This window comes from Sinohyriopsis cumingii, unplaced genomic scaffold (assembly GCF_028554795.1).
Source record: "Sinohyriopsis cumingii isolate HCF-2022 unplaced genomic scaffold, ASM2855479v2 utg000622l, whole genome shotgun sequence".
NCBI classification, from domain to species: domain Eukaryota; kingdom Metazoa; phylum Mollusca; class Bivalvia; order Unionida; family Unionidae; genus Sinohyriopsis; species Sinohyriopsis cumingii.
In genome coordinates, this window is record NW_028315918.1 from 2,090,117 (window position 1) to 2,113,460 (window position 23,344).

General features: G+C 33.9%; 2 protein-coding genes and 2 long non-coding RNA genes across 5 annotated transcripts; 3 read left to right on the forward strand and 1 right to left on the reverse strand.

Annotated features, from left to right (window-relative positions):
• Positions 1-2,078: 2,078 nt before the first annotated feature.
• On the forward strand, positions 2,079-7,426 carry LOC149773660 (uncharacterized). Of its 2 annotated transcripts, XR_016417319.1 has the most exons (5): positions 2,079-2,113; positions 2,902-3,064; positions 4,189-4,456; positions 6,180-6,536; positions 7,366-7,426. It is a non-coding gene; the product is annotated as an uncharacterized LOC149773660 (long non-coding RNA). The 2 variants fall into 2 exon arrangements; XR_016417318.1 differs by lacking the exon at positions 2,079-2,113 and having other exon boundaries at positions 2,776-3,064.
• On the forward strand, positions 7,424-10,813 carry LOC149773661 (uncharacterized). Its single transcript, XM_089946246.1, has 5 exons — positions 7,424-7,751; positions 8,355-8,488; positions 8,927-9,104; positions 10,209-10,305; positions 10,786-10,813. Exons 1-5 carry the CDS (start codon positions 7,496-7,498, stop codon positions 10,811-10,813), a joined length of 693 nt encoding a protein of 230 aa, XP_089802372.1. The 5' UTR covers positions 7,424-7,495.
• A 361-nt stretch (positions 10,814-11,174) lies between these two features.
• On the forward strand, positions 11,175-12,409 carry LOC149773662 (uncharacterized). Its single transcript, XR_016417332.1, has 2 exons — positions 11,175-11,487; positions 12,173-12,409. It is a non-coding gene; the product is annotated as an uncharacterized LOC149773662 (long non-coding RNA).
• A 2,322-nt stretch (positions 12,410-14,731) lies between these two features.
• Positions 14,732-22,439, reverse strand: LOC149773663 (uncharacterized). The gene is made up of 5 exons (XM_089946247.1): positions 22,100-22,439; positions 19,966-20,136; positions 18,708-18,900; positions 16,335-16,890; positions 14,732-15,328 (listed from the first exon to the last, which is right to left on the reverse strand). Exons 1-5 carry the CDS (start codon positions 22,437-22,439, stop codon positions 15,116-15,118), a joined length of 1,473 nt encoding a protein of 490 aa, XP_089802373.1. The 3' UTR covers positions 14,732-15,115.
• Between the last annotated feature and the right edge of the window lie 905 nt (positions 22,440-23,344).

The following is a 23,344-nucleotide window of genomic DNA, read 5'->3' on the forward strand; positions in this document are numbered from 1 at the left end:
AGAGTTACCTACAGATTCCCCACTTCCAAGACCTCACGTTTCTAGCCATGAGCACTCCGTTTTTGACACTTTTTCTACACTATTCTACGTATTTACTATCCGATTTGATAGACATGACGCTACACACACACACACATACACACACACACACATATACATACATACATACATACATACATACATACATTATTACGACTCTGTCGTTTTATATATGTAATAGAAAAGTGTGAGAAGCAACAGACTGTGAAAAAGTCAACAAAGATTTTATTTCCCTTGATTACAAAGTGAAAATAAAGAGAAATAAATTATGGTATTGCGAATTAAATCCCAAAATAATCAAAGAATTGCAGACAAAAGTTCCGATGACAAGAGGTATGAATAAACTTTAGTGGAAATCCAAATTAAATCCAACGCTAAAAGGGTTGATGTGCCTGCGATGGCATGTAAAGTGTTGTTTTGTCAAGTCTTTTGTTGGATTACAATAATACAATCCGAGATTATATCCTTTTTTGTATTTCACTATAAATCCAAGTCTCTATTTCCAAGAATGTTATCAGAGCACGTTTGTATTTCCAGAGAAGAAATAATTGGAATAACTAAAATTCCAGCCCATATGAACTACTGGTCACAACAATAATACAATAATTCTACTAAGATTTTAAATCACGAATGAATAATTTTTCCAGTGACAATATTATATAGTCCACTACTTGACCTCCGGTCACAATTACCATTTGTCATACAAACCCTTACAGAAGGCTCCTAATGTTTACAAAATAAAATCTTAGTTGTAATTATTTATAACTATTTCTAAAATTATAATACAAAATGTAGTAAACAACAGGAAAACCTGGCAATTTATGGGGAATTTCCAATAAACTAGACCCATACCCAAATAAACATGTCTACTTCTATTGATAGTGATTTTAATATCAACCCCATACACAAAGAGAATATTTTAGCCATATATTACTTGTTCACAGTCTTTAAAATACAATCAGTAATTAAATTCGAATATAAAATGAACTTGAATTTTTAATGGGTTAAGTCCAACATACAATATTACATGACAATAGTATAAAGTGAAATAAAAATTTTAAAACAAAACTAACAAGCAAACAATGCAAATTTAAACATACATACATTCATACACACATGCATACACACACACACACACGTATTCCTCATTGTGACAACCAATTAATTGATATTACAGAACAGAAAACGATTCATACAAGCAGCTTGCACGCAAGTACTGTTTATGGCGTTCCATAACTATTACCAATTTTATTCTTAATTCAGACATGAGTACAAACCTTGATGATGCCATATCTATCTTGAGGAGGGTCGCAGACCAGATTTCCTCCACCCCATCATCACTTACATCCTCTGCATCTGGTTCATCTGCGAGTCAGACATCATCTTCATCGGTATCAAAGGAACACAGACGCTTGTTTAGTAGAACAATGGTATATAATTTCAACAAACTTCTCCTTTTTGCACTGTTTAATTCCATGAGCTACATCATTGTCATCACGGTGTTTCGTCTTTCTGTCTGTCATCCTGAGTTGTTGATGCCACGAAGATTTTAAAATTGAATTTTAACTTAAGTTTATGCAACTGTCTCATTTAATCAATTTAATTAAGTTTAGTCGATTCAACAGCCACTAAACTGAATTAAATGCTATGCGAAAAACAATGAAACTATTAACACGGACTGATTTATAGTTTTGCCTTTCCGTAACTTGCTAATGTCCTATTGATAATGTGTAAAAATATAATATCCGCTAAACTTTAATTAAACGTTATGATTCATAAAGTGTGTTTCCATACACATAAGCCCTATAACATTCATAGAAGCCTAGTGTATCAAACAGGTCTTCTTTCAATAGAAGAGTAAACGAATATCACCATGAAATGTTATTGATTTCCCCCAAAATATAATGACCTAGGCATCATCTTTTGTTATATGAGAAAAACCCACATAATCTTTTTTTCTGTACATTTAGACTTGTCACATGTTCTTTTTGTTTTGCACAGAGATTAAATCCATATAGGTCAAGAACTGGTAGGACTGATAACAATTTGGTAAGGATTGATGGGAGAAGAAAAGGTACCCTTCATTATCACTATATATCACTATTTTATATAGTTGCTTTATTTCTGTTTTGTTTTTTGCCATATTAAGCACCCAAGACAACACTTATGAATGGAAAAATACATTTCATACAATGCATCAGATTGAACGTGTACACACAGACACACAAATACTCTCACACAGATAGGTTATCCCATATATATAGTCAATATATAGCCTTTATTGTCTTGATGTGAAACCAGCACCACATCACTTCAACATTCAAGTTAACCACTAGAACAAGGCACAGTGTTTGTTTCTTTTTTAATATTCTGTACTAGTACTATTTTGAATATAAAATAAGTACCCCAACTATTGTATTGACTGTCTGCGTGATGTGTGTCTGTCTTACGATGCACAAATGTTAATATGTGTTTGTTTCTCCCCTCTTTATGTTGTTATTGTTTTTGTTCTGCTATGTCTTTTCGTTAGTGTGTTTGACGATTCACAAATTTACATTGTTTGATTTTGATGAAATGCCTACATTTAAAATGTACAAAATGGAATTTATCACATTTTTTCACACACTATTGCAACAGAGAATATGAAACCTAAGTATGATTTATAAATACATGCATATTTATTTCTTACTTGAATTTTTGTTCAACAGGAACGTGTGGGCATCCATGTCTCACAAACACATACCTAGCTGCTTCACTCATGCAACATAAAGTTATATAAAGTTTTAGGAAATATTGCTCATTTTTATGTCCTGATAAGTCACCAAAACAAGTAAACTGCGGTGATACATATTTCTATTTTAGGTCGCACTATGACTCGATCTTTTGTTTGTCTGAGTTCCAATACTTCTACAAATATTCCATTTCTGTAAGAAAGGAGAATCCTACGTAAAAATGGCCTTGGGGAAAAGAAAGTTATTATTCCTGCTGATGCTTTGCATGACCAAGTGAGACAGGCCATACTAAGGTAATTATGTTTTAGAAAAAGTAATGAAAGGTGATCGGCAAATTTTTGGAATGAAGGAAACGAGTGAAGTGCATGCGAATAAATGCTTGTATGTTACGTTCTAAATCTATAGAGAATGAACTGTAAAAAAAGCAACAGCATGTAGGCACTATGCAACTCGGTTTCCGCCCCTAGGTTGCTCATCTAGTTACAGTTGAAGTCATAATAGAGAAGATACTCCATCGCTTGTTGATGTGAGTTATATCTACTGTTTTTCTTGATGCAAATGTCTCTTTCAAATTGTATCTATGTGTGCACTTCTATTTCACAATATACAGATTTGTTGAGTCATAGAACTTAAATTCCTCTCAACAATGCGAACATGTACAAATTCCCATCTTCAAGGTGTTCCAAGCCTCAACATGAAAAGAATATTCCAGCTGGAAATGTTTTTCTTTAATGTTTACTTAGAATATTGTTTCTTGGTAAATCAAACAATTAAGTACTTATTGCTAAACCATCAAGCTTATGTGTGAGTGGGAGTGGTGGAAGCTAATATTTGTTGGACCATAAATTATGCGTTAAGCTCCTATTGCATTTTTAAATAGAATATTCCACAAAATAAAAGTTCAGAAACACTATGTAAAATTTGAAATGTACAGATTCAGTAGATATTGTCTATTTTATTTATAGACTTAACTGTATCCCCTTTTGCGATTAGTTTTAATACTGTACTTGTAAGACCAGGTGTTTTTCTTAACGTTTATGCGGACAAGTAAGATTTGGTTGAACAAGCTATGTCCTACGGTTTACTTGTCAAAATCAAGTAAAAGTATAAACCAAATTTTAGATACGTTCACAAAACAATATTATCTGAGTAAAAATAATTGAATGATATTCAAGAAATTACTGAAATATAATACTCGATGACGATTCCTCTCAGCACTCAACATCATCCATTCAATATTTCCAGCTTGAACCTACCTTTTAAATAAATTTAACCATATCTTTATTCCTGAAATCCTAACGCCAAACAAACACATTACATAATTGTCTTAAAATTGAGTTTAAAAGTGAACATTGATATAAAAGTGTTATCCGTACTCGAAAATAAAAAAATGTAATATTCATTATCTGTTTTCCAGCTCTTTTCCGGCTTGAGATCAGTGTGGTGGTTTTGAGCTGTTAACGCTAAAAAGTAACTCCAAAAAAGTTTTAACCACAGTAAGTCACGGAAGATGCAGTGCAGAAGACATTAGGGAGTTCGGTACAGGTCGCATATACATCAGGCCGATTCAGAAGAGTATCGCTATAATTGACATAGAAGACTCTTTTGAAGAGCAAGAAAAGTGTTTGTCTTGTTCAAGCATGGTACCTATAAAGGACCTGAGAGAACACATGCAAACTTGTCAGGTAAGGTAGTCTGATTATCAATTAATTGTATCAGGTATTTTGCTCATGTTAAAGCTTTAACATTAATCCAACAGTATGTTACCTCCGTTTATATACAATTCATGTATATTAGACAAAGGTGCAATTTCTAAGGGCTGTCATCTTCGCAAGGCAAGGTTCCGATATGATAACCTATCACCGCCTCGACGTATCCGGGCAGATATTTCTGTGTTTCATGTCTATGAATTTCACTGGATGCAACGGCAAGCCACCGCATCCAAATAAAATTAAGTTGTTCAAATGTGAACACTGTTCCTACATGATTGGGACAAGGGGAGCACACAGCTAGAATGGACGGATAAGTAAGCAATTTTCTAGTCCCAGTCCGTGTTTGCACAATTTCCTTTCTCTCAAATACACCTGTAATGGCTTCACTCTGGTACATAGTTATACTTTCGAGGTTAAACATCCAAAGTATCCTTTTAGGTCAATTGCCTCCATTATTTTCGGCCAATGTAGAATGCACCACACTATTGGTTACTTGGCATTATGTACGATGGGAGGCAGTTCAGGAAATCCAATAGATGTCGCTAGGACAAAGCACCAGTATATATGTTCGATCCGCCAAGGTGTAGATAGGATTATCGTATCGGAAGCTTGGCTAGCGAAGATGAAGTGCTGTGTAAATGAAGTTTTGCTTTGCTTTTCTGTTGAGAGTATTTTTTTACAAACTTTACTGATACCTAGACAGAATCAAAGGGTATGCATTTCGTTTGGTTAGAAAGTGCCTGTTGTTTAGATCACTAAATTTATGCGATGGTATCATGTGTGCAGAGTATTTACGTAATTTTGGGGATTGAGAGTGTTATTGCTAAAAACGTAACCAATATTTTTTATGATTTTCAGAAATCAGGAGAAGATGCAGATTTCATTGAAATTTTCAAGCAAGTTGTATGTCTTTGAACCTCGGTTTTAGATCTACTTGACTCAGGACTAGACAATTTGTGTGACGGTCTTCTGTCCATCCTTCAATGCTTGATTATTTGCTTTAAATGATTCATATTTGTGTAGAGTGTGTAACTAACTCCCTCTACATTTGATAAATGATACATATTTGTGTAGAGTGTGTAACTAACTCCCTCTACATTTGATAAATGATACATATTTGTGTAGAGTGTGTAACTAACTCCCTGTACATTTGAAAAATGATTCATATTTGTGTAGAGTATAGTATAGTTGCACGTACAACTGATACATGATTTACATTCGTACAGTTCCTGCAAACTTGATATGTGATTTACTGGAAGTAGACTGCATATAAATGTATGGAATCCACTAAGCATCACAATAGAGCATCACTTTAGTGAAAAAGAAAGTGAGGCTCCAGTGCAGATTGATCATACATTGTCCCCTTTACTCAGTCCACTGGTCACTACCCATGTAAACTAACTAAATGTCCTGTTGGTGGATTTTTACGCGATGTTTTGCTTCATTGTCAATCCTCTTGCATGTTACAGAGTCTGATGATGGAATTTAATCATCCTTGATTAATAAATATGCCACTTCATAGTCATTCCAGTTATGTCCTACATATATTTCAACTATTACAGTACAGTTCTTATCTAAAATATATGTCTTGTAGAATGCATATGCTTTTTATGAAACTTACAGGACGACATAAATCTGAATCGATCTATAATCATCTGATTTGTCAAATGTTGTAAATATATTTATGTGTTTTCAGCGATGATCCAGCTAACGTTAGTGAGCAGCCTAGTGTTGTAACAACACACAACAACACCAGTACCGTAGACCCACCTCTCAACACTGGTGCAATGTACAGTAATGTACCCACAGTTCCAACTATCAGACAACAGGATAATGTCGTGGCCATGTTTCCCAACTCAGGGACTAGCGAGCATGCTGGTATAGTAGCAATAGTACAACGTACCAGTGAAGAGCATGGTGCTGGATCAAGAAACACTGAACGTCATAATGATGTAACCGGACATCCCAACATTGGTGATCTGTATCATACTGTAATGACAAATTACAGGTCTTCTTGTTTAGTTGACAACATGGCTGTGATTTTGGAAGAAGTGTAAGATGTTTTAAAAAAATATTTTTCGGAAAGATCCAATTATGAGATGTCACGTTGTATGGTTGCTGTATGCATTCATGCTTAGAAAAAAATTGATCAAAAGTCTTTGATCAAAGTATATGAAAAACAAAATTTTCTTCTTGAGGCCAATCTGTGCCTTTTCAGCGATACACTACTTTATATGAGATAGTGGAAATTCTTTTGTCTAGATGAGTCATAATAATGCATAATAAGATGCAGGTAACTCTAACTAGTTCATTTTACATGCTGGACTATGTATTTTTGTGCCAAGTGACCTGTTTATGTTTCCATCTGCAAAAAGGTAACTGTTTTCTTAACATTAAAGACTGGTTTAACACAAACACACGCACACCGATAAGCACCGATTGCTAATATAACTATTAACTAGTTAATCTTGTTGAATATCTTCTGCTTTGTTATCCAAGTAAAATATATTAATTCATGTATATAGCTTGGCTTCAATTACATGTTTACAGTGGATATCTTTATTTCTCACTGCCACATGCACATGAATGAGTGTTTGCCCTTTGAATTAGTCTACGGGAGACGATGGCATAGCTCCAAAGTACGCTTTTGCTTATCCTTCTTTTTTTTTTTCTTTTTTTTTCTAAAAAGAAAAAAGAAGGATAAGCAAAAGCGTACTTTGGAGCTATGCCATCGTCTCCCGTAGACGGACGGATGCCATTATTAGACTCCGTTGCTTTTCTTTTCTCTTGTTTCAGTATATATTGACGCCTTCTTAGTTTACAAAATTCCACCTGAATTTAGTAATTTAAGTACCTTGACTTCCTCTTTTTTGTTGCCACAGCAAGGACATTCATGACCCAGTAGTTGTCTTGCGCTATTTTCAAAAATCTGTAATGACTGGAAGACAGTTAGACCAAACATCATTAACAGAACCGCTGGGGGGTGAAACCCAACCCATCTATGTGTCGCGGATGAATATGTTTGCAACAGGAATGGAGGAGATCTTGGAAGCGCCCAACCTTCCGGTATCCCTTGAGGTGACATTTTATGGAGAAGAGGCTTCCGAGCTAGGGGGACCAAGGAAGGAGTTCCTCACTCATATGATGCAAGAGATAATAAAAGAAGAATGGAGACTTTTTGAAATGGCTGAGGAGGGTGCATACACACTGAAAGATGACTCCGGTGGACTTGAAAGGAAATACTATTTTGGTGCAGGACTAGTTTGTGGTAAGTGTTATATTTTCGTTACTTGCTGTAGATTTAATTTTTACTATGCTGGTCATAATTCGGCTATAAATGGACAACATATTTGCGATGTGAAAATTAGGCAGAGCACAATATGCTTTCATGTTAATTTTTGTGATAAATAGCTTTGGTCTGCAATTTGGTAAGCAATCGATAAAGCAAATCGTCTGTCGTGTAAATTAATGGTATAGGTCTTTCATTCTGTTATTGAACGAAAGTATACTCTCTCTCTCTCTCTCTCTTGACATATAAAGCGATCCTAACTGTTTTAGCAAAAATATTTCTGACATTCTTTAACTCCTATACCTCAGTTTCAGTTTACACGACATTGTTGCATGCATGGTCAATACATTGCTATTTTTGGCGTGCACTTATATGTCACACGTATTTCAACACTAGTAAGATGTGATTGTGATGACCCACATTTCTTGCTTAACAGGCTGTGTCTCGTTTTTGGAGTTAATAAGCGTGAAACAGAAAAATGATTCATTTGGTTTAAATATATCTTTCATTTAATATCACACGCGCGTCATCTTTGGTACTTTTCTAAAGTACCCATTCTATTCTTGTTAACAATATTTTTAGGTTTGTCATTGATGCAGAACGGGCCTCTACCATGTTTCCTAACAGAAGAAGAATTGGAAACGCTCCTGTCCCAAAACTTAACACCAGTCCAGGCACAATTTAGAGATGGCTTAAATCGGCTTGGTTTTGTTGATGTAAGCACAAATGAGTATCTAAACTTTCCCAAACCTACAGCTGTAACCCGGACCTTTAAAACTCTTGTAACCTGTTATCATTATACACTAAAAATCTTGGCAGTGATTTTGGGACCACAATATACAATATAGCTTGTTTATTAAATAAGGATTGTAAACATTGTTAAGGTTATTTTAAAAGCATAAGCTTAGCATGTATTAGATTATGTGAATATCAGCTAATCTCATCAAGCTTTATAAATTTAGTAACCCTCATATTTTCCAATTCTTGAGAGGTAAACTGAAGATGCGCATAACTAGATAAGAATCAAACTGATAATAAAGTCTTATGTGCAAATAGAAGTTATGGTACAAAGTCCATTTTGTTATTGCAACCTTGCCAATGAAACAGTTTGGGTCGATTACAACTTTTTTATTTATTGAAATGTTACTTTTCAGTTAATGCGCCGAAAGCCGTGTATTAAATATCTCTTCAGGCCTTCTGCATGGTCAACTCTGACACAGAGAAAATTGATCCATGTCCTAAAACCAGTATTCTCAGATATCGGATCTAACAGAAGATTAAAGAAGGATGGTACATATCAAAAATTCATAGCATACCTTAAAGAAGTTTCAGGTAAATATATAACATCTGTAAAGATAACAAGAAAGAGGTCGTTCTGATTGCATAGATTATAGATATACATTTATCAAAATGAAATATGTGGTAAATGTTTTTCGTTTGCGCCATGGTTATAATTGAACTAGTTTCTTAAAGATTATTATTAACATAATGATATTACATGTTTACTCCTGAATTACTCCATACTGTCTAAATTGTATCTGTGTTCAGTCCATTGTACCTATGTTGTGTTAGATTAACATGATTACTAGGACTCCAATACATACACATTTTGAGAGACGTTCGATGTGAAAGGTTTATATAGCCTCTAAAGAGAGGTGGACATTTTCTTCTTTTACATTCACATTTCTACGACTTATTGTAAAACAATATGTTCAGTCCTTCTTTGTGGCAGCTAGCTAGGTTTGCATAACCGATAAACACACACACAAACACAGATATATATATATATATATATATATATATATATATATATATATATATATATATATATATATATATATATATATCCTTTTCTATGTGTTAATACCGGTTATATCTCATTGTGTAGTATAAAAAACGTGACATTTCCATTTCAGCGAGCTTCACATGTTCAAATATAAAATATATTGCTTTTTGTTTCACATGAAATATATTCGGCATTAACACATGAAAACAACATTTTAATTTTATTAAATAACAAACTTGATGTTATGTTTATTGTATGAAACCTACTCCTGAACAGAATGCTAGTAGAATCACTCTTCAGCACGCAACCACCATCCCCTATTTTTGTATTCACCGCACTGTGAACGGCATTCAATATCAGCCAGCGGCTATTGGTACATCAGCACATTCAAAACTGGAATTCACTCCGATTAGTCTACATCTTTGGCCTTGTAATAAAACATTTATGACTATTTGGCATCCATTTCACTATACTGCAAGTTTTCTTTTTTAAATTTTCATTTCGTATTCTAGAGAAGTAAATTAGTTGTTAAATTTTACAAAACTTGCTGGTTTTCGGGTTGTTCTGTCACTTGGTTTAAGACCATATATTTGAATATATATATATATATATATATATATATATATATATAATTCTATTGCTTTTTATAGGTGGTAGAAGAGGAACGGAGAAAGCCAAAGTTACATTGGAGAAAATATTACAGTTTGTGATGGCATCTGCAGAGATACCAGTTTTAGGATACTACATGCCACCCTATATATATATATATATATATATATATATATATATATATATATATATATATATATATATATATATATATATATATATATATAGTTCTATTGCTTTTTATAGGTGGTAGAAGAGGAACGGAGAAAGCTAAAGTTACATTGGAGAAAATATTACAGTTTGTGACGGCATTTGCAGAGATACCAGTTTTAGGATACTACATGCCACCCAAGATTGAATCTTTTGATGATGGAAGTATGCTTCCTAGAAGTTCTACTTGCATAAATGTCCTTTATTTACCTTTGGGACATTTACCAGATGATGCCGCATTATTTTTCTTTTTTGACTTTGCATTTCTGAACGAATACTTCGGAAAAATGTAATCTGACATTTTTCACCTCAGTCAAAATCTGCTTGGAGATAGGGAATGGAAAAAAAAGCAATTTATTTGTCTGATTTTACTAGCATTGAATATTTGTTTTATCATAAACTTCACAGAGATGATGACAATTTACAAATAATTTAGTTCTATAAGTTATGAAATGAAACTTTAAGAGGAATTTATAGTATTATGAATTAAATCGAAAATAACACTGTGAAGTGTCGAAGTTTGAATTGCAGTGAACTTTAAAGTTGAATGTATTGGTCATTAATATTTTATCGCGTTTAAGCCAGAAAAGTGTTGTGAGAGATGACTTCGACCTTTCTTCGTTCATCTCTGCCCATGTCAGCGTAAACTTCAAAGGGGCAGCATTCCAACTAAGTGAAATTGACCGGGCTATCTTAACACGGCCCTTACTAAGTAAACATTTGAACTACCAACCCTAACCGCTTGGTAGGAACCTATGTCCACTTATCATTTTTCAAAAGGAAATAGTTACGCACCGTCATTCACAGATTCCGACCTGTCTAAACCTGATAAAAGGAATTATTTCTTTGGGAAAAATTAGGGACCGCTGCCTACGATTGGGCAGAATAAATTAAGGCGTGCACTTTAGAAGCAATCAGACTTTAAAGTGACGACCTAGTCAAAATTCATAAGTCTGAAATTTGCTGAAAGAGGAGTCTAGACTTCCGAGGAGGCCTAAAGAGAATATTGCTCTCCTTGTTCAACAAGAAAAGGACCAGGAGACCGTCTTGTTAAAGAAAGACAGGTTTTAATGCTCGGAAGCGTATGTTCTGAAAGAGAACATCAACAAGGTACGCAATTTTAGTTTCACGTAATATTCTATTATTTGATTGCTTGTTTTATACAAATGTGTTTTCTATGATTAGTTTTCCATATATGTATCGTTTATTTAATTTCATGGAAATGTGTTGATGCTAGAGTTTTTGTGCAATTTATTTTATTCAATTTCATGGAAAGTGTTGATGCTAGAGATGTTATGCGATTTAATTTTTATTCATTTTCATGGAAAGTGTTTATGCTCGAATTGTTATGCAATTTACCTTTCAATTTTACAGTTATTAGTTCATTGGTAGAATTGATTGCATGCGATCCAAATGTTCATATATGTAGGATTTCAAAGGATTATTTGCAATAACTTACTTTGTTTGTTAGGACGATACTTACCTAATTATATCTGATTTTGTAATGTTTGAATAATCTTGTAGGTTAAGGATTGCTGCGAGTTACAATTTGTGAATTTCATGCAATATCAATCGAACATGTAGTAGCATATGTAAAAGAATACGGCAATATTCGATAGACGCTCGCGTGGTAATTTAAGACCTGCAACTGGAAGCAAGGTCATTGTCCTACCATACTAAGTCAGGATTTACACAGTGTGTGGATAGCCAACATGCTCTGAGTAACGTGAGGGAATTTTGTGTACGTCTAGAGAGTGGGGTATACAGAAATTTAGGGGTAATTTTGTCTTTTAAGGAACATCTTTATGGGATAGAGATTGGACAGTCTGAAGACAGAAGTCTGAGGAAAAGAATGACGAAGTCAGAATAAAAGGACCAGTAAGTCCATGAATGGTCAAAGCACACAGCTTAGCGAGGATGAACTAGGAGACGTGGATATACGGTCAAGATAGGAAGGTGGTGATGCAAATCATTCGTGGACATTGCGCTCTTTTCAACTTTTGTTATGATGATGAAATAAATACAATTTGGACGCGCCTGTTAAATTCTATTGATATAATCTAACTTGAATTGGAATTGACGTTATTAATTTGTTCTAATTAAATGTGTTATTTTCTTGTCAAAGGGGGCTCGTTTTGCTTTATTTCTTCCAGGTATTCTCGCTCAGTTCTCTGTTGAAATTATATTCTTCTTTCACTCCCGCCGGGCTATAATATCGAGGGAGGTCATCCTCTAGATAACTCCAGCCAAATCCAATTGAATACCCCTCTTACTAAGAGGGAAACTTTACAAATACTAAACGTTATACTCCAAGTCCAAAAGAATAGGGTGTTTCATATGAATTCCATATCCTGAATGTGCTGATGTACTAACATTATTAATGTATAACAATAATCACAGAATAATATTTTAGTGAAAAGTCAATGAGATCTTTGTAATTTTGATGAGTAATCCAACTCTCAAATTATATCTAAACAAAACATTAAATATATCTGCAGAATAACATTAAATAAGAACAAAGAAAAATCGGAATGAATTCATTGTTCAACTCCTATACCTTGTATACACTTTAAGGCTCTACGTTGAATTAATTTCCTACTCGATATAGATCTATCTATCAACACCTCCCATTTCACATGTTTCACAATACCTCTCACTGCGACAGAGCTCATCAGGCTTAATCATCAAATGTGAAATTACCCCAAACTTGTAAACAGGTCCATTATTAAGACTGATTTTGAAATGAGTCAGCACATATTAATGTACCTTCAATGCAATCTTAAGTAATGCACCAAAAAGGAAAAAAAACAATATATACGTAACAATATAGGTATAATTTAATGTGAGACGGACATAGCAATATATATATATATATATATATATATATATATATATATATATATATATATATATATATATATATATATATATATATATATATAACACTCGTACACAACAGAGTCCACAAACATAGACCGCATTATAAGCGAGGGCGCGAGTTACCGAGGTACCTCCAAAAATTGTTGAAACTTCGCTTTGACATCGAGAAAACCGAGGGAGGGGGGAAGCGTTAGGGAATTGGGCTGTTTACTGACTGAATCCTCATTTTACAATCACGTCGATAACAATTTTTAATAACGCGCTTTTTCTAATGAAGTTGTTCGTTATTTTGTATACATAACATTTATTTTCAAAATGTCCAACTTGTAAAAGATCGTTCCAGCTGGTTTCAACAACCATCACGTGAAAAATCTGTGTAACACGTCAATTCATTTTATTTTATTGATGAGTCTAATTCCCATAGTGGTATTTAATAGTATCCTGCCAAATCGGGAGTCCACAGAGCAGGGAACTAGACTAAATGTTGATATACCCCCAAACAAGAATCCTTTTTTAAAAAACAAAATAAAAAAACGCGACATTTATTTCGTGAAACGATCTTCTATGTCGAAACTCATTTTTTGTATTGTTCAATTAGTACAATATTGATGTCGTGATTTCATTGGAAGTATTAATGAAACTTCTTATCATCCTTGAGGATATCTCTAAGGGCCAGTTCAAAAATTCTCTGAAACTCGCTTGCCCACAATGGTCCGTATCTGTGAAAACAAGCTCTTTATTTTACGAAGTATTCATTTCGCTTGGCTGCATTGCTATCTTTGATAACAGTTATGAAAGAGTCTGTTAATTTAAGGTAGTTTATGTTACATACACGATAACATTTATAACAGTGTTCGATTATTCAAATGAAGCGAGTTCACACGATATACGACCGGGATCACTAGATTTTAAGTTTATAAGATTTTTGTGCCTTTTAACTTTTCTTTTATTCGACCTCTTTTATTTGATTCAAAAGACATAATTAACGTGATAATACAAAGGAGGCCAGCTTTTCGTTCAATGCACCACAAGTCAGTTATCAAAACACGGTCGGCACTTAATTAGGTTCTCGGAGAAACGCGCGAGGACATAGCTGCTAAGAAAGATTGACGCATTTTACGTTTAGTTACAAGAGGACACATTACATTTATAGTGATTACACTTAAAAGAAACTAAAAGATAGAACTAGAACACAACTTTCAGTTGATAAATACATTATTTAATTTGTATTTATTTATTAAAGTACTGCTTCCACTCGGCTTAAGTGACATTTTCATTGATTGAAATTAACTTAGATAAAAATCAGGGTACATAGAATCAATCATGGAGGATTACAAATATACACCAAACAGAACGGAAAGTGCCATCCCTGAATTACACAGAAAAATGCTTGATAATACTGACAGAATTTGTATAAATACGAATAAATACAGGTAAGATGCGTACTCTGCGGAGATTTCAGTTGAATTAAATCAAAAGCATGTTCCATTACCGCTTATTGGATCTTTATAATACAAAAACTATCAACACTATTAATTAGATTTTAGTACAGTCGGACATACCTATTAGGAGTAGATTTGATACTCAGATTTCAGTTGACGAAGTCTTGCGCAAGTTATTCATTTATTATTTTAAACATAGAGCTGTATTGGATCACAGTCTATTTAATAACGAACAAAGATTATGTTATTAATACATTTGTAATCTTACAAATAGGGAGTTAAGATGAATTTAATTACAAATGGAGGAATGAAACAAAGTTGTCACTGATGACAAGATACTGCTTTGAGCAATTGCAGAAAGTAAAATCGCCCCATATAATCAACGGAAATGTAGTAGAGTACATGAATTATCGACTTCAAACTTCCAAAACCTCATCTACAGAATCTAAAGCATGCAAATATGGTTCAATGTCAGAAAGGTCAGCTACGTGAATTCCACGCATTTTGGCATTGAAAGAATGCAACTGTTCCTGATTAAGTAGCTCTATTGATGGCACGTCGATATTGTCTTCATCACTTGGCTCAGGTAACGGTGCATCTAAATCCATTCCATACTCTGGTAGAGCGTCCTAAATGAAGAAAATAATACTAATAATAATTTTGTCTGCAATATATTCATTCATTTTTTATAGTTAAAAAAAAACTGATTCAAAGACACAATTAAGTTTGGCTCTTAAGAAATGAATTCGTTTAAGAGAATGAGCTACGGTGGCTCAGTTCTAACTTCCAAATATCACCAACAAATGTTAGGCTAAGAGAATAGCATATACTGTCTTGCAGAACCGGCAATAAACAAATTTGTAATTTGGTCTCTGCATGGTAAACTCATGAAAGTTTTCCGTGTTGTTGTTGTTGTTGTGGGGTTTAACGCCATTTTTCAGCACGATAGGCTATACATGGCGGCCAGTATTAATGGTGGAGGAAGAACCCGGAAAACCCCGGAAAGAACCACCGACCCACGAGGAGCTACTGGCAAGCTTTCTCACATGCCCACATTGGCTGAATCTTAGACTCGAACCGCCGCAGACAGAGGTGAGATGGCAGTGATCCGTAACGAAGAGCGCTTTAGACCACTCGGCCACTCCGGGCCCGAAAGTTTTCCGTGCTAAAAGAAATTGTTCCTCGATATTGGACAAACAGTTTTCTGAAATTCTAAAAATTTTGTCGAATACTGTCTGTTAAGTTATATAAAGCAGAAATGTTACAATCAGATGTCCTTTAAATGCTATTTATATTGGCATGCATGGAATTTTGCTTTATATTGTTATTGTAATGTTTCGCTGATTGTAAATTTGGTATGTTTTATGAGCTTGATAGAATATATTTCGAAAATACAGGTACTTTCCACTTAACGAAGTAGCACACTGTGAAGTTGTAGTCATTTGTTACGACTTTGGTAATCAAATACACTGCTAATTAGAAGCACACACACACACAGAGACATTGATAAAATAATGGTAGGTATTTTAAGGAACGTGCAGATTGTATAGTGCCCAGTTTCAAATCTCTTCAGTCTTTCTGTTTTTTTTTCTTTAACAATAGGCCACATTGCTTAAAATGAGACAAGCTTCTCACCTGATCTAATTCTTCGAAGTATTCGTTAGCAATTACTTGATTCTCGTTAAATATACGCTGCAGTCCAAGTATAAATAGCTGGCAGGGAGTCTTGTTGTTCTCAGTTTTCAGTTTATGATTGTTCCATGAATTCATAAACTGGAATAGTCTGTCGTTTATCACATTTCTGTACACATAATGCAAGCAGAAGACATATTTCTCCGAATCTGGATCAAAAGAGCCTTTGACTTCCAATGATACGAAAAGCTCATAAAATAAAGAAAGCACAGCATTATACACATCACGCCATAGCCTCTCTATCCTCGAATTATGGACACTTTTTCCAGTTAGAAAACTTCCCCTATTAAGGCCCCGACGAGGGTATGAGAGCATGTACTGAGCAACTTCACGGTTTTCCACACCCATGTCCCCTCTCACTCGGGAAGGAAGGCCCCATTTGGAAACGGCTTCAGTGAAATGGTTTAAAACTGTTGAAGCTCTATTATCACAGTTGCAAGCTAGGTAGACAATAAGTCTTGTGAAACCATCGATGCATCCGTGTATTACAAAACGCCATCTGCAGAATATATGTATATCGCTTTCCACGTTATATGAGACAAGAAAATGAATTGCTTTCCTGCAAGAGATGGATATAACAATGATAACACCGCGCGTTTTATTATTAATATAAAGTAGATCACTAACACATTGCTTGATCTCTCACTCTCGAATGTCGACCATCATACCTTACACTCCACATACATAAGTGTTAAATGTAAACTCACGTTATTAAGATATTTGAAAGTAGCTAAGAAATGCATTATAACTGAAGAAAATCTCCAAGTGTTTCTATAAAGTTTGCTAAGCAACTGAATGTCAACACATTCTTGATTCATTCTTATTAAACATTGTATTGCTCAGATATTTGTAAGATTCATAGTTATTGGTGTCATATCTTAATTAAACATGAATACTAAATGACCAAATAACTTAGTGATGTCCATATGAATATCAAACCCAGTTTCCTCAAAAATATGAAATAATATTTCTCTCTTGTCTTTATATTTATAACCAATGCAGGCAAAATGTTTTTCGGCCTCTGCTTTGTTTACACAAATGGAGTAATATTTAGCATCTCTTGGAATAATAACTGTAAGACAACCGCGAGTTTCAACTGTACCAATGTTTGAAGCTGTTTCTGTTCCAAGCTTATTAATATTTATCTCCCAAACATGTTCAAATCCTAAATATCTGATTAAGCTTGTTAGAATCTTGCACTATATAGTCGTGTCACTGTTTTGTGTTTTCATGTGCACATTTGTATGCAAGGGAGTCCTTTAGGTGTTCCGATAGATGTACACGGCATTATGTGTTCAACATTGCATATGAGATGGAAATACTCTCCTAACTCGATGCTGCTAAACGTTTTAATGTCCAAAACAAAATGTCAAAATCCTAATGAATAGTTAGTCATAAACATTCATGTCATTTAACCTCTTTACATCAATCAGAGTCTATTATGTCAAATTTCATGATCGTAAGTTGTAATAGGTTGATGAATAGAGTTTATAAATTTAGCCCCCTACCTTCGTATTTGTCTGCGATGGCTACTTTTTACTTCGACAAAAATATTCAAGCTTACCAGAGCATTAAATAATTATTATGTTCTGCTAGCCTCAGTACAATTAATTTTATTTTAATTGCCAATTATTGATAAGTTTACCAACTTCATGAAATATTACCTCAAATTGTGTTAGTGTTAAAGAGTTAGACACCGTCTCCGTCGGCATTTTGCAAGCCATTACTTATAGATGCATATATTATCAAATCATCTGCGCACATTAAGCAATTAATATGAATATCATATAACACGACAAGATCACACGAGGAACAAAACATGTCTGAGAGATTATTTGTATATGCGTTATTTCATCAACTTGACCCACTACTATATGTCATTTCCAACATGATAGACTTGTAAAAATCGGGAAAATAAGCACCAAATTTACCCTTATCTAATCACCATCAACGTCCAAGATCAACATGAATTGAATATCGTTAATAATACTTACATTAACAAGTAACTAACTGCCATTGATTGATCTGATGTTATGATGTCCTTGCCGAATTTTCATGTTATACGTCCGAACTATTTAAGAGAACTGATTGAATTTTTTATGCTGTAACTTTTTTCCTTCCAATAAAATGTGTTTAGAATTGAAGGTTTTATCTTGGAGATGCTAAGATATAGAAAATTTGGAGTAAAATTATGTGTCTTAATTTTAGGATTTCGGAGCCTAGGAAATTAAATTAACAAAACTTTGGGTACTGAGAATTAGAGATTACACACAACTTTATTGTTAGCACATGTCATATAACTGAGTGGAACACTACCGTATCAGTTTGTGATTGCCATCCATATGCCACAGGGCAAGAGGGGACGGAACTGAATAAACCCTTCGCTGTATACACCGTAACTGCCTCAGTTGTTGTCCAGCCGGATCTACAGTTCTAACTGCTCTCCTTATTCTCTCTCTTTGTACATGGATACCTTGTGAAATGAGATGATCTTCGATTGTCTTTAAACCTAAAGAAACATGTATTTAAAACATGACTACAAGCATTGATTTCATAAAAAAAAAGTTATTTATTTATTTGCATATATAACATTTACAGTCGGTACCATTCCAGGATATAATTAAGGATCTAAATGAATTAAAATGTGATTGGTCTCTTAGGTAATTCGGTAGCTCATTCCACAGAATGACAGTTGCATACATAAACTATTTGTTTGCCATGCAATGAGGTTTTCAATGTTGGGGCAATTAACATAATTCACTATCTAAAATTGTATTTCTAAACAAATATTTATTATATTCTTAAAACATATAAAATTATCCAAACATTGGGAAGCGCACACTTATTCAGAATTTGAAAGTCTCTAAAGTCATGACCTAAGTTGCACACTTTCAGGGTTGTCAGATTTGCCTTAAGAGTTAATGATAAATGCTTGTGTAAATAATCATACTCACACCTATAAGCACGCTTTTGTTGTTGTATTTTTCAAGCTTAGTAGTGTTCAGGTCGCTGCAGAAGTAGCAGGCCACTGGACTGAATTTGAAATATGATAGGATAAATGTATGCAAGATCGCTTGTTTGTTGACTCTGATTAACTTCGGACCAATACTTTCAAGACAGTTAAATGCCTTTAAGCTTTCCAAGATTTCGTTTTACATGCAAATCGAACTGCACTTGTTAGTCTATGACAATCACCGGCAGTTAAACGGTATCGGCACAGTTTATGAAAGCACTGATCATGTTTTCATCTGTTTAAATACCATTCTTGTTGCAAATAAAAATGAGAGTTTTTAACACGCGTCAGTTATTATCTACAGTTTGAGCCCCATGCCGAAATATCTTTTAGTCGGCGCTTGGGCTATGTTGGGCAAAGTCGCTGTATGGAAAAATGACCAGGAGTCACTACAAAGTTAGAGTCGTTAATTGATCTTTAAAAACAGTTGCGGAAAAGCAAATCCCCATCCCCAATAAAAATTTCAAAACTGATATAACAATATACACATCAATGAACATAAATTACAACTATTTTACTGTACACAGAGAAGTCATTTAGTTGAAGAAAAAGAACTCTTACCTGAACGAGGAAAGTTGTTGATTATTGAATGCACCATCGATATTAACTCATTATCACTTATATCACTGAATCGTATCCCATGAGTCAAGCGGAAGTTTGCTAGTCTCCGCTCTACAGTTCTCCTGCTTATCCCAAGCAAACTTGCCATATCTCCTGATGTAAAGTAATTTTCTGGAGAAAAATTAATACAGACGTGATTACAAATAATTTTCCAAAGCACGAGAAAGATTTTCCATATAAAGGTTTATGTTATGTGGATATAATAGAGAGAATATAAATCGGTTAGTAATGTCTAAAACACAAAATTTCAGCGTATAAAAAGCATTAACAGTCACTATAGACACATTTTAATTATATGTGTATAATAATACAAAATTTGCACCAGGAAGACGTTTTGAGCCCGAGCGCGATCACGATGGCTCAAAATCATCTGAGTTCTTGGGCAAACGTGTGCACACATCATAAGGTATATAGTATAGTTATTCTTACACGCTGAAGTCTTAGCCACTTAACTTGTATTCCAAATACCCAACGAATGAAGTTTCAAACAGTAAAAGAAAATAATAATGTTGAAACTGCGCGTGTAATTCTGATGCATGAAAACTGATGACGTCAATAAAAAGACATGAGGTCAAAGCACGCTGAGATTGCCCAATCAGATGTGATGTTTTATAACGTGATGCAAACACCACATGAATATAAACTGTCAGACAGATTTTTTTTTAAAAAAAAATAATGTTTTACAGCATTTGGTAATAAAAATATTATTTAATTAAAACGAAAATAAAAGCAATGGTTATTTTGAGACGCATAGGATATATGTTTCTAATAATATCCTATCTTTTTATACTTTCTACTTGAGGAAAGTTTTGCGTTATGAAATAATTCAATTAATTTTGAAAAAATGCACTACATGACTATATATATATATATATATATATATATATATATATATATATATATATATATATATATATATATATATATATCATGTGGAATAAAGAATCATGCAAACAAACCAAAGAAAACACAATTTCTCTTATAATGTATGGTGGTAAAAGTATCGATTGTAGAATATCATGTGAAGTCTTTGACAGTACTATATATTAAATTTCAATACATGGTTCTTTAAGGACTAAAATATTCGTACATGCTCCCATTTATTTGCAAACCTGCCAACACACACACACACACACCGATGTTAAAACGAAAACGCATCAAGGATATAAAAAAATTCACAAAACTTAGTCATTCAATTCATAATTTCTAACCTGATTGTCAAAGAGTGCCATGCAATGTCATTTTGTTGGCGTTTCGAATCAAACGGGAGTTTTGTAAGTAACATAGTCGCCATATTTGCATAGGCAAGTCTATGTTTTAAGCAACAGGGGTAATGTAGTTCACCGTCTTTGATAATTTCAGTAATTCCGGACATTTTGGTGTTACATGTCTCTAACGTGTATACAAGAGTTGTCCTTTTTATTTGCTCAGTTTGGTCACGAAATATTAAACATAGACATTTTTAATGAAATGGACCGTTCTATAAACCAGAAAAGGTCAGTGAGCAATCTGTCGCTTGTTTATATCGAGAGCGTACGTTTGATTTGAAATGCCAATAGGTCCGCAGTGTTAGGGAACTATTATCAACTGTAAGTTAGAAATTATAAATCAATGAATGAAATTACTTAATTTCGTGCATCTTTATGTTCTTGATACTTTTTTATTGTAAAATTTGTAACGAGGTACAAACAAACGGGGTGGTGTGCGAATAATATACTCAGTGGCATTACCTAACTGATGTTTACCATTTATCATTTCCTAAGTGTTGTTGCATAAACAGCTTAAATCCCGATACCTTATAATATTCAGGATAACGAAATCATTTAGCCAGACGGACAGATAATGATACTCAAGAAAGAATGTCATGTCTTACAATATTGAAAACTATCAACGCTTAAAAATGACACCTCAATGATTTGCTTGCATACGGAAGCATTATCAAATATTGTGCATGAACATCAGAAAAAAAAAGAAGTTGGAAGCAGTAAACACTGCTTATGTGTTAGGGGATAACAATGGAACATGTAAATATAATATACAGCATATTAGTGTGTCAGTTGAGTTAAGAAATTACCGATGAAAAATTGTAGTTGTTCCTTTCTTATGTCATAAAGAGGTCTGCCCCTATGCCCAGTATAGACTTGCGACGCCCTGTACCGGTGGTCTTCGCTGACTGGCATAGAATTGATATCGGTTTTATCAAGGATACTACGAGCTTGTCCAAGTAGCTCAATCACTTCGACAGGCACTGATACATTCTGCAGGGAGTCCTCCATTAAAATCTCAATTCCACGTACCTGAGTCCTTATAATGTTCTCTGCTTCCATTCTATTTGACATGCGCTTTTTACACTTTCTCAATTCTTCCATGATAAAGTTTACTAACGACACCAATCCTGTTGAGCCAGAATACATTTTTGTGGTAACATATCATCAGAGTGAAATGGAATTCAAAAGTACCCCATTATCAAGAATGGCAAAACTTTCTTAAGAGTCGATTGTGTTCATTTGTCATTTCAGGCAATGGAATTGTGTTGATTTGAAGAGGCAATGAACTGGAAGTGATAAATGTTTCAATAGTTATAAAATCACACATTCATCGCAAGTAGTGAAGCTATTACATGTGGATAAAGCGTTTTTCCTGGACCAACGAGTGAATAATTGTGAGAAATGCTAAATATTACGGTGTTATTTCCAATTCAACATATTTAATCACTTTCGTATGTTATTTTTAAAATATCACTTTTAAATCACGAGACTGTTGAAAACATAACTCCAGACTATGTGGAATGCTATCTATGCTATTATACGTAATAGCAATTGAAATTCTAAGTATAAGAATAAGACTTAATAGGAAGATTGAAGGTATTACAGTTAAAAATGTAAAATACGGAATAAAAATGCTACAGCATGCAGAAGATTGTACGAACTTTATTAAAGACCAAAATTCCTTTAAACACCTAGAGAAGGAATTTGAAAAATTTGGTAAGGCTTCTGGGTCATAAATAAATCATGAAAAAAATGAAATACTGAAAATAGGGAGCTAGAGAGGAAATCACTCAGGATTACCACCACACCTAATTAAAGAAAGAGCGAATGCATTGGGCATTTATTTTGGGATAAGAGAAGAACAAGAAAACTATAAAAATATGAAACAGAAATTAGAAACGAATGTGAACACATGGGCACTTACGCCATTATGTCTAATGGAACGGGCCCAAGTGGCCAAAACGTACATATACGCGAATATAAATTTTATTACCAAGTATATGGACATAGAAAATACAAGTTTAGAAAAACTAGATAAGGAGATTATTAAT

What these genes read in the sequence shown, in the direction of transcription:
- LOC149773663 (XM_089946247.1), bottom strand. Translation starts at nt 22,439, where the DNA reads ATGTATTCTGGCTCAACAGGATTGGTGTCGTTAGTAAACTTTATCATG. An exon ending in ACAACTACAATTTTTCATCG is followed by an intron (nt 20,137 to 22,099) that starts GTAATTTCTTAA and finishes ATTTTTCTCCAG; the next exon opens with AAAATTACTTTACATCAGGA. An exon ending in CAACAACTTTCCTCGTTCAG is followed by an intron (nt 18,901 to 19,965) that starts GTAAGAGTTCTT and finishes ATGTTTCTTTAG; the next exon opens with GTTTAAAGACAATCGAAGAT.
- LOC149773661 (XM_089946246.1), top strand. Translation starts at nt 7,496, where the DNA reads ATGAATATGTTTGCAACAGGAATGGAGGAGATCTTGGAAGCGCCCAAC. An exon ending in TGGTGCAGGACTAGTTTGTG is followed by an intron (nt 7,752 to 8,354) that starts GTAAGTGTTATA and finishes CAATATTTTTAG; the next exon opens with GTTTGTCATTGATGCAGAAC. An exon ending in CCAGTTTTAGGATACTACAT is followed by an intron (nt 10,306 to 10,785) that starts GCCACCCTATAT and finishes TAAACTTCACAG; the next exon opens with AGATGATGACAATTTACAAA.